General features: G+C 38.4%; 1 protein-coding gene across 2 annotated transcripts in view; it reads right to left on the minus strand.

Annotated features, from left to right (window-relative positions):
- Nucleotides 1–49: 49 nt before the first annotated feature.
- Nucleotides 50–12,092, minus strand: part of LANCL3 (LanC like 3) — a 38,539-nt gene continuing 26,496 nt past the window's right edge. Inside the window, exons 2-5 of one of the 2 annotated variants that reach the window (XM_040582455.1) lie at nt 11,617–11,740; nt 10,526–10,723; nt 8,215–8,422; nt 50–4,460 (exon numbers count right to left, since the gene is read on the minus strand). In XM_040582455.1, coding sequence (XP_040438389.1) covers nt 4,328–4,460; nt 8,215–8,422; nt 10,526–10,723; nt 11,617–11,740 — 663 coding nt within the window. In that variant the 3' untranslated portion in view covers nt 50–4,327. Of the gene's footprint in view, nt 7,095–8,214; nt 8,423–10,525; nt 10,724–11,616; nt 11,741–12,092 lie in introns of both variants that reach the window. The other variant, XM_040582454.1, reaches the window with a different exon arrangement.

Raw genomic sequence — 12,092 nt, forward strand, 5'->3', positions numbered from 1 at the left:
TAGCACTATGAAAGATAAGTATAGAAACAAGCAATCCAATGCAAAATCATACTGTTCAAGGTTGGGCTTTTATTTAAGGCAAAATATACTCACAGCTTTAATATTCATAATATGGATATACACAGAGTTTCTTCTGCCACTATGAAGCTTAGTATTATCACTGCTTTTAAAAAGCTATAAAATCTAGTTTCTATCATAATCTACAATACAAAACTAATACAATAAACACATTCTGAAAGATCACAGTGTTTAAAACATTAGAAGAGCAGGGGTCCTGCTTTTAAACAATAAGGTGCATTTCTAAAGAATCAAATCTATCTTGATTCTAAGGGCCTGTACCATATTATGGCTGCAAATGGCTATTACACTGAGAAACCAATCTAGGGTGTAGCACGTAGTCAAGAGATGAACACTATATGTTGGAAAATATTGAATAATCAAGTGTCACCAACACAAACTGGACATGAAATAATGCCATTTCAGTTCCCTGTACTTTTTGTTCATATTGGCATTCAGGTAAGTTGCAGACATGTTGAAGGAAAATGGGTATAAAACTGCTATTAAATTGAACCCTGCATATGCAGACACCTGTGCTTTCCTCTTACTGGATGAACAAGCCTTACTAATTTCATGGGACTTGTGTAAAGGAAAGTCTGTAAGCTTGGAGTCTGGAATTATGTAGTTTTTCCCCTATTTCACATGTGTGAAGGATCTAACCTTCCACAGGAAATCAAGTGGGAGATTCACCACTGACATCAGTAGGTGGCATATCAGGCCCTTAAAATGGGTGCAGGAGGCCAAATCAGTGACAAAATCAGACCATTGTTAGAGAAATTCTTTCTTCTCTCATGCATGGTCATAGTAATGAAGACAGGAACAGAGTTCAGTTTCTGGTCGGACAGCCTTTCTCTTCTATTTGAAGTAGAAGGACATGAATAGGATTTGTTTTCTATTCACTATGGGATATAACTGACTTCAGGACTTCTACATAAAATTTTCAGGGGAGTATGCATGCATAGTCATGCAGTGCTGTTGCTGAGTATCACTGCATTATAAAGAATCTTTCATTCAAATATCATTATACCACTAGGCAAAATGAGTTTTTAATTAATTTTCTGCCATGCTAGTTTGTATGGCTGTACTTGACCTAAATGCCTCCACCTTCTCCCTTGTAAGTATTAAAAATAAACATGGCCTTATGTATTTCGAAGCTGTTTGCTATTTAGAAATTTACTTTTTTCAGAGCATCATTTAAAATTTTAAATATACAGGGTACAGGACCAACAGTGACATCAGAGACAGTGCAGTTTAGTTAGGAAGTTTAATAACTCAAAGGAGGTCAAAAAGTTGGTGCATGTTGGCCTCTCCAATCTATTTTTTTAAACTGCCTAAACATTGATAGTGTACATCGCTTCCATTCCGTTGAATGCTAGGAGTAGGCAGTAGGTTCAGCTACAGGCAACGCCTTCACAGGGAGGCTGTTTTCAGCATATGATGATTTTGCTGCAATGGCAATGAAGCTAAAACCTGTACGGTGCACACTGTACCGCTATCTGTGCAATGAAGCAAACTGTGCTATTCTCTTGGAAAATGCCTATTACATCCCTAAATTGCGGTATTGTTTTGTGGGCCCTGAGCATTTTTGGCTTATGGCTTTGAAGTATGTTGTTCCCTCAGTAGCGTAATTTTTGGTCATTTTCTTATTTCTTTTCAATTTAGCTTTCTGCTGCTTACTACTTAGTCCAGGACATATTGTTATAAACTGAAATGTCTTCTCAGAGCAATCTAGATTGTGCTGTAAGCCAGCAATTGGTATAGTTCTTCACAGGAAGATTACTTTTTTAAAATTCACAGGGCAATTCTTATTCCTGATATACACTAATCTTCCTACAGATTAGAATATGCACTCATGCCAGTGAATATTCAAGGTATGTAGGAGAAATTACCACACCTGAGATTTACGTGGCAGACCTCAGAGATACACTCTGTCCATGGATCTTACAGGTCCAAGTAACAAGGACATATTCTCAAAATGCATGCATAGGCTAAAATAGGTCACTGTTTGCGTAAAACATGCAGTATGTTGGTAGATGCTATAACTGTATATGCAGATAACGATGTAAGTAGAAAAATCTGATTGCTTATGAAAGTTTCTATTTGCACATAATAAACATGAATGTTTCTGAATATATCAGATACCTACAATTTGGTTTTTTCCACAGTATTTTAAAAACTAATCAGTATTCTTATCATATTATCTACATGTCCATATAATTATTATTAGAACATCAAGAGGCATTACTTAATTTCACAGAGTAGCAAAAGGGGCGACCACTTTACTTGCATATGTTTGTGCATTTTTCCCAGAACTATTTAAATATGTATTTTGGAATGTTTAGCCATTTCACTTGGTTTTGATTATCTGCATAGACTGAGATACTAGAGAAGTTAACATGCTCCCTTGAAAGTCTCTCTTTGTTTTATTTAATGATTTAAAACATCAGTGACAGTTGTTATGTAGTATAATGATTTTTCCTTAGCAGGTGGGAAATGGCAGAGCCAGTGAGAAAACCTGGGAGAGTAAAATAATGTAATGCAAGTAAGTGGAACACCCGTCTTAAGTAAAATCTATCAATCGTATTTCAAAGAACAGAAGACCTGGGCTGCTGCTTCAGCCCTCTGAAGTTATTCATAGGTTGGGAAAGACAGGCAGGGAAACTGATGGAAACAACAATCCAAACAAAGCAGATATTAAAAGCAGTGGCACAAAATCAATACCTTATCATGCTGAGAAGTTGTGAGTAGCAGGAAAAAAATGAGGTGTATTTGTTAGAACTGTACTGCTGCTGAAACTTACTGCATCTGGCTCTACAAGTCCTGAAATCACAATATCTGGACATTAGAGATCTGGTTTCCCTCAAAATTATTCCATGACAATAATCTATGGATGACCTATCAAAACAAATGAATAGTATATAGCTCCTTAAACTGATTTGTAATCTACAGCTTTACTCACAAACAGCATCACACAAACACAGGTACATCACAATAAGCACCAATACCAATACAATGCATCCTCTTTGCTTTAACAGCATAACCAGAAATAATTATTATTTCACTTAAATTCCTATTGCCTACACTTTAGAAACTAAACACGGTCAAGAAACTAATGTGCAAACATGATGTGGTTAAGTTGTGTTTTACACTTTGAAAGAGGCTTCTCAAGTTTCCGGTAACACAGTCTTTTGTCACAGCACCATGGCAGAATCTGTTCAGGAACACACTTTTTCAGTCTGTTAGGGCCTGAATCAGGAGCAGGAAGGAGACAGCATCTCACTCAGAATGTCTAGCAAAGGTTGCATGATCGATTCCTTGAAGCAGTAAGGAGGGAACACAAAGGACCTTATTTTTTTATTACACTGAAAAGTGCTGATGGCTCTGCTCAGGTTGCTTTCCTGTCAATGCCTTAAAAGCAATAAATAAAGGTTGCAACAGCATGTATGTAACAGCATATATAGTACAAAGGAAAAAATATTACACAATTACGAGGAGGAAAAAGATGAAAAAAGACTGCTCATTTAATGACTGGCATTTTCAGAAGAGCCCCGGGGTATATTTACACTGTGTTCAGAAGCTGAGACTACAGCACATCTAGTAGCCACCTTGACCTAGCAAGGTCAGGTGAGAAAAGCCACGAAGCTCTAAGAATGAGCTCAAACTGCCACGTGTGATAAAACAGATGAACGACTACATTCCAAGATTTTACAAGAGGTATCCCATGAGACTGGATGTTTATGTTACTGATCTTGTGTCGTAAACAAAGTCTGCATGCTGCCCTTGCTGATGCTAGTGCCAAATTTGCGTAACTTGCAGAGAGATGTTTGGGATCTAGATTTTGAAAACTGGGCGGTTACATTGTTTTTTCTCCTTGTTGAATGGACTAAATCTTTCTAAAAATAACTATTCTTTCTCACAGGATGAGTATCAAATGAAGGCAAACACTTGGTTTCGCACATGGAGAATGGTTGCGGAGACAAGATTTGTTTTTGTGGGTACTGCTGAACACAACACAGAGCAGATCAGAGTCTCCTTTGAATGTAAATCAGAAGGAATTAATTCTACAAAGAGACAGAGGGAAAACCCCTAGAAGCCTAACATGAGTTCTTAATGTGTATTTCCTGCCATTTATGAAGAATTACATTAAAAGATTAATGCAGACATGACAGTTGGAAGTTAAGCATGATAAAATGGAGTGATTTTATCTACTTCTATTATGGTAAATTTTAACATATATGTGGCATATGTTAAAATTCGTGACTTGGTCAGGTTACTGTACTGGTCTATTGTGCTCTAGATTTATTGAGGCTTTGGCAAACACGTTCTTCTTCAAGCATCTCCTGAGAAATAAATAACTGGAAACAATTAAACGTTGTGGTCCATTGATAATGAAAACGTAGGCTCTGGGGACAGAATCAAAAGGTCGTGATTACTATTCTGATACACATACTCTCATGAGACTTAAGTTTGGAGTTGTTTGGGTTTTTGACAGTGTAGTTACCAAAACACTAGGTGTTTTTGTTCTGTGTTTGCATCTCTAAATAAAAGGATGGGAAATAAATGTAGGATTGCAACAGCTTGAGTCTACATGGCAGAACCTACTTCTCTGTCTTACAATAAGGTAGAATACAGTTACTGTAGCTACCTAAATGCTGTGGCACAAATGTTGTTACTTACGTGTTTTGGCTGAGTGACATCACCCTACAATAAAAACTGAGACTGAAAACTTACTGACCACAGGGGAAAAGTGGATAGGCCAAGTTTTACCTTCCTTAAGCATCTCTTTGAAAAGGTTCCAGTTATGAAAAATATGAGCCACTTTCATTACAGAAATGGACTTAGGATCTTCACTACTCACAGCTGGCTTTGCTAACAGGAACATTTCAACATGTCTGGGCAGAGCACACACACATCTCCGTTATCTTTTTGATTTAGCCTCACATGTATACCTCCCGATGAAATACATCCTCGTACGTGTACACATCTCACTGCTCAGGGTAACAAAGTTACATTAATGGCTTTCTTGAAAGTCCTTTTATCCCACAAATAATAAACGTATAACAACTGTATATTGAATTTTAACATTTCCATTCACAAAAAAATCCATAAATTCTTCACAAATTGATACAGAACTGCATTGCTTTATTTACTAATTAAAAATAGTTACTTCTGTGATTAAGTAAGCTGCACAGTGCAAGACAAAATAGCAGAAATCCTAATCTGCAGCTCATAATAATGCAAGCCATCTCATTAAAATAACAGTGGCAAGAGCACGAATGGGATTACTGTATTAATATGCAGAAGGACTGCAAGACCTGGCTCCAACTTATAGCCTGATCAAGGCCCACTGAAATTAAATGGGAACTTTAATCCATTAAAGGCATTAAAAATAAAGAAATTGTAATCTTCTCCAGCTGAGAATGCAGGAAGAGAGACTGCATTGTTTGGCAGTGCATGTATGTCAGCTTTTTCACACTTACTTCAATTTTTATGACATTCTGGTCTTCCCAATCTGTCTTTAAAGGTTATTGCACTACATTATTCCCATATAAATAAAAATAAATAAATAGTAAGTATTATTTTAAATACAGACATTGATTTTATATTTTTTTTAGTACAAATCTATGTTAGCATTTTCTTTAGCTTTCAAGTACCATGTCATATACGTAATACATATAAACCAGCATATATTGCAACCTTAAGTGCTAGTGCAACTAATGTTCAGCAACTCATTTATTTCTATAGCTACAAATCATTTGGGCACATACATTATTTTGTTAACCAGGAAAAGAAGTAATTTGAGCTTTGTTATGAGGTTTTTCTTAAGATCAGTATGCCATCCAAGGTCTGCATTCAGTTTGCAGTGTTTGTAGTGAACAAATCATCAAGGAAAACAGATTTTCCGTTCTCTGAAATATGTACATTATTGTTCAGAAATGCTGCTATGAGCAATTAATTTTTAAAGGAAGCTTCTGTGTCAGCGAACAATACTTATCTAGCAATGCTGTATCGTGAAGAAAGCATCTGCCTGCTGTACCTTTGCTATAGACATTTTTGATCCAAGTCTTTTCCATGGCTCCACTCATCTTCCCTGTGACAGGGAAAGTATTGACAAGAAGTGACAAAGTTACAGTAAATCAGTAAGGAGACCAGCTCCTTGCCACAGACTGAGTTCTGAAAGGAAGGGTCAAGTTCAGTTCTCAATTATGCACATGAAACCCCACTAGCTGAAATGAACTTGTGAAACTGCAGGCTGAATATAAAGCTATCTACCTAATAATCTTTATATGCATATGAAGATGAAAGAGATCCAAGAGACAGGTACTACTAATACATGTTACTAAAAATAGTAGATGTGGGTTTAGGTAAAAAAATTCCAGATTTTGCCTTTGTGCAGTGTAGTGACACATCTACAACACCCTCCCCGATCAATGCATTGCTGCATGAAAAGTTGTTTTTGCAGGTCTCTCTAAAACCTAATGGATGTATCACTGTTTCCTCTTTTTGCATGCCCCTGTAATTCTAGCTTGCTTTTTTTTTTCCCCCCACTGTGCAACCACCAAATTAAACATTTGATAATGCCCCTTTCTCTCTCATTTCAATAATTAGATTTTGCTTCTTATTACAGCTAAATATCTATCATATCAGATTCAATCACTTCCCCCATTTTTTTTCCACTGACCCATTTTTTTTGACCACACACTTCCCTCCCAAAACCCCAGAGTATTTTCTTTTTCACCTGACTCCCAGCTACATTAAGGCTAGCATTAGTGGTACCAGTGGCTTGTTTCGTAAATAGCCTGTCTTGACAAATAAGTGAAACCGCAGGTGCCCTTTCCCATAGCCACCAGGACGTGGCACTGGAGAATGATACTCTCTAGACAAAGACACTGAAGAGAGGAAACTCAGCTTGGTTGGGTTGCAGCAAGTCAGTCAGGAAACACACAGTTCCTGAGAAACCTTCATACAGACTATATACACTTTCTAATGCCCGGGAACCAGCCTTAAATTCTTCTGTAAATAAGAACTCTGCAAACCTAAGAGAGAGAAAAAAAATAAATGTTACTATTTGATGTCCCTCTATGTCTACATGTTTGAAAGCATTATTTCAATAACATTCAATGACTAAGAACAATAGAATGTTCATTATTATCTGCAAATTTTACACTATCTAATTTTTACATGAAACTGAGGTCCATTAGATCTCTAGAAGAAATCTAACAAATTTTTGCAATCTGTACGTGCATTATGCTTGTTTAAGAGCTATACATTTTTTCTGGTTTTTGTAGGACGCATCTTTAAACATACTTTTAAAAACCTTCTGCCTTGGTTGTTCTTTCAGCAGGATGCAAGCAATGCTTGACATTGATGCAACAAATGCTGTAATGCTGAAGTAACTACACAAATAAAATATTCTCACTTCAAAGGAAATAGCTGAAAATGTCACCCTAATTACTATCCCACTTCCCCTCATTATTCTATGTAGTAAGGAAAACAGTAACAAACATTGAATACTGTATTTTTAAACATGTACACTAAATGACAGAAATATAATTAAAGATAACAGCAGCACTGTGACAGAATTTTCAGCAGACCATACTTGCCTGCATCAGGACAAACGGAATTAACCCCACTAGCTAAGCTGAACAGCACAATGCCAAACTGGCTAAAGCTGGGAATGATAAATTAAAAAAAACCCGTAAAATAACAGCAAGGCAGGTCCTATACTTATTTTCCACTTTTAATAGTAAGGTATAGTGTTAAATGCTGTGAAAAATCAGAACAAATCACATTTTAGTCTGCTCCTGGACTTGGGTACGCAACTTGGCTGGTTTCTGATCTCATGTCAGGATGAGACCTGGATGCACGCTGCTCCTCCCCACCCGCTCTGCTCCCTCCGAAGGAGCACAGGCTTGCGGGCAGGGAGGGAGGGAGAGAGCCTGGGAGAACTCAGTGCTTCTCCCACCACAGGCAGCCTGGAAGCAGGACCGCAGGGCTCCCCACGCGACTGCGCCTGCCCCACAATTCACAGAACTGCACCTGAGGCTTGAACACTCAGTTTACATCCAAGGGCGGTGATCACAGACTGAGCAGCTTTACAAATGTTCCTGCAACTTTCCAATATGAGCCTGAATCTAGAAAGGCAGGAATGCTAACCTTTGTGCCCTGTATATGTATTTTGAGTTTCCAGTGAGCCTATACAGCAGCAGGAACACATAAGCACTACCAGCCACTCCATGGCATATTCCAGGTCCCTTCTTCAACAGGCCCTTCTGCCAAGTTAGCTCTCCACAGCGGATACAAGTGTCCAGATATTGAGGCTTCTTGGAAACCAGGTAAGCTTTGGCAAACAAATATGCAATGCCTAGGAAAATAGCAGCAAGATTGTCTTTTGTAGTAAGCAGGGCAAGGGTTCTGTACAACACACACAAAAATGAAGATTAATACACTAAAAAACCTGCAGTCTCATGCACTACACATGTCAATGTTACGTATCTATATATGCCACATGGAGGGGAGCGTATCCGATATGCTAAAAAGCATATGGTAAGATGTACTTATCCACTCCCTGTGACAACACCACTGTCAATCTTTTTCAACGCATTACTGAATTTCAGGGTTTACTCTAACATGCCCAGTCTTTTATCAATTTAAAACAGCAGTCACATTTTTGCCTTTAAAACAGTAAAGTCTTAGCAATGTCTTCTATTGTTTTCAAATCCCCCTTCACCTCACCCATTTACAGTGACAGAAACACAAGGATGGACAAGATCATTTCTCACACTGGCAACAGATACAATTTTTTACTGAATGAGAAACAGAAACTTGCTCTTTTTTTTTTTTTCTCAGTGGGGTCTAAGCTGCTTTATTCTATCTACAGATATGCATACTAACTTCTGTAAAAAAAACAAAAACAGCTGACATTTTTAGAGGGGATTCAGATAAAATAATCACAATCTTCAACAGAGCACTGCACAGCTCAGTTCACAGTAACCTTAAAAGAATGCATATGACAAAAAAGAAATCAAGTGCCTAAGGAAATGTTTAGAATAGCTCACTTGTGGTCTGAATATAACATACACTGAGATAGCTGAAAAGTGTTCTTGTAAGCTACATGTGCGTTACTACCCAAGAACAGTGATGGAATACAGGACTTTCTGGGGAAGAACAATAGCAATTCATGAATTTGCATGTCTCTACATGTCCCCTAAAGTAACTTCTTTGGGATTTTGTCACTTTGGTTGAGTCTCACTGCATATGCCTTCACTAATAGTTAAAGCAAAGTCAAAGGCCACTCTGAAGATACTGAAACAAAGAGGGCATCTTCCCTGTGGGTTCCATCACTAGGGCAGCCATACTGCAGAAGCAATCACAGAATGGCCAGGGTCAGAAGGGACCTCTGGAGATCATCTAGTCCGACCCCTGCTAAAGCAGGTTCATCTACAGCAGGTTGCACAGGATCACATCCAGGCGGGTTTTGAATATCTCCAGAGAAGGAGAATTTTTTCCCCTTAAATATAAGAAAGGTTGGTAAGCAAAAGCTGTTTTCCCCTCATTTCCCTAGTGTACAAGAGCAAGAAGGTTGTTCCTTAATCATACCAACAACAACAAAAAAAGTGCATTACCAGAAAGCACATTTAAAGGATGTTCATTATAATGTACTTTTTGTTACTTTAAATAGAACACCTTTAAAAGCTCATCAATGCTCATGGATGTTCTTTAATAAAAGGAAGTTTTTCTGCAAGCATCTAGGTTCATGTTACCAAGCCAATACTAGTCAGCAATAAAATTCTGTCTGGGGATAAAAACTCAATACACAGCACTACTTGCTAAAATTGCTAAGGTATAGGATTAGATTTTGAACTGACAGACATCGGCCAGCTTTGCCTCATGAACCCAAACTAAGGATTAATTCTCTTTTTCTCTGAAAAGCAGTTTTGTATGGGTGACTTTCAGAAAAATGCCTCTTGCAAGTACAAACTCCTCTTCACATGAAAATACTTTGGTCAAATTTATGCATTCTCCATGTAATAAGTGCAGCATAAACTTTGACTCTGATGTGCAGGGAAAAAAGGTATTCTGAAGGCCTTCCCAAAACTCACAGATACATCTATGCATACTATTTTTCTGTCCAGCCATATGCTGTCTTTTGACTCAGCTGTACCTTTCTTTGAGGTCTTGTCATGGAACAGAGCAAGACTGGCAAACATACAGTTCAGGATCACCAAAATTCTTTCAGCTATGATCACCCCTACTTTTAAGCAGAAAATAACCTATCATTCCAGCTGCTTCAGCAATAAGCCACTTTTTAATGAAAGAAAAAGCCTAAATAGTTTGCCTGCATCTCCTAAAATGCCAAAATTGGTCAAATTTAACCTGCAATCAATGGCAATCACATGGAGTCACCTAACATGGAAAAGCAATGTGATCAGCATCTGGCTAGTCATAGCATCAATGGGAAAAGAACCTGGAGCTCCATGACACCAGTGTACAAGCTCATTCTCCCGCTCGATTGTCTCTCCCAGCTCAGGAGGCCAGTTGCTGTTCTGTTCTTGGTCCATAAGAAAATCAACGCTCTGCCATACAAGCTCCTGATCTGCTGGCTGCAGGTACTCATAATAGGAAAGCAACATCTGAAGGATTGATGAAAGCCCATGTGCTGCACCTGTAAAGAACAGAAAGAGTCAAATCAGAGGGTGGGTTTAGGTCCTGCCTTCACCTCACAGCAGCTTTCCCTGGGAACTGATTTCCTTGTCAAGTGCATGGCTCTTCCATCTTCTTCATGCACGTTACAGGTGCTTGGAATAAAAACTTTCTAGGTGCTTGACACTATGATTTGTTACTACTTCTGTCATTTCCAGTTCCCTTAATTATGCAAAAATATGTATGATTTTTTTCTACTTCCACTCTGATATGACTAAAAGTCAGTGTGTGGAGCTAAACTGAACCTAAACTGAATACTGTTTCAAGACATTACTCTTCACACGCTACTGAATCTGGATTGGTATTCTGAAGTCTTTGTTAAACCTAAAATGTAACTGGACCATAAATAGTATTCCCAGTTACTGACTGACAGTATCAGTCATCTAAAACCTAAATTTCAGTGCAAGAACTGTCTGTACCTGCCAGGGTCTGTGGAGCAGCACCACTCAGAGATTTCTACCTCTGCTCCCCTGCCAGAGAACTCACTAACATCCACAAACCAATCTCACACTTTCTGCAGTGTGATATCGTGCCTTGAAGGCCCCACTAGGGACCTGCTCAGTGACCTTTCACCACTGCTTCAGAAGAGCTCCAGATAAGCCGCTCGTGATGGATAGGAGCTGACCATATGCTTGAGTTGTACTGCTACAGCAAAAAATGCTCTGCAAGTCCCTGTGTGGCAACAGCAGCTTACAAATAACATCCCCTGACTGTTCTCTCTGTGAACCTTCTCCACACAGTTGGATGGTCCCAACTCAGTCAGAAGAAATCCCACCCTGTGGTTTTTACATATTTTATTTCTGAAACATCTACAACACGGCATCACTTTCAACACAGCTGGTGTGTTTTACTCACCAAGATACTCTGTTCCATAGTAGGAATACATGAGTGGAAACGGTTTCCTCTTCTTCACTGCATACTGCTTTCCTGATTCTAGTATGGCCAGGCAAATTGATTTTATTTGTGCTGGGGTCAGCACCTAAACAGAAACATCAAACCAAACATCAAGTCTATTATAATAATTTTATTTTCTAGACATTTATCAGGACTCTGCATTTTTGCTGGTGCACAAGACAAAGTACTGCCTTTAATCTTATGAGCATGCCATAATAGACATCATTATTAAGAGCTCCTTACACAAAGTAGTAACTGTACATAATGTTTCTCAAAACAAGAATTTCATCCTGTCTCAGGAAAGTGTCAAATCTTTAGCTGCAAAAAAGAAGTGAAAAGAGGCCCACTAGGAACTCCTGCCTTTCCTTCCCAGGATGGCACCTGACAACAAGCAACCAGGCACGCTGCAGAACATCAGCCTCCAGAGTAGCAGATAA

This window comes from Falco naumanni, chromosome 2 (genome assembly GCF_017639655.2).
Source record: "Falco naumanni isolate bFalNau1 chromosome 2, bFalNau1.pat, whole genome shotgun sequence".
NCBI lineage: Eukaryota > Metazoa > Chordata > Aves > Falconiformes > Falconidae > Falco > Falco naumanni.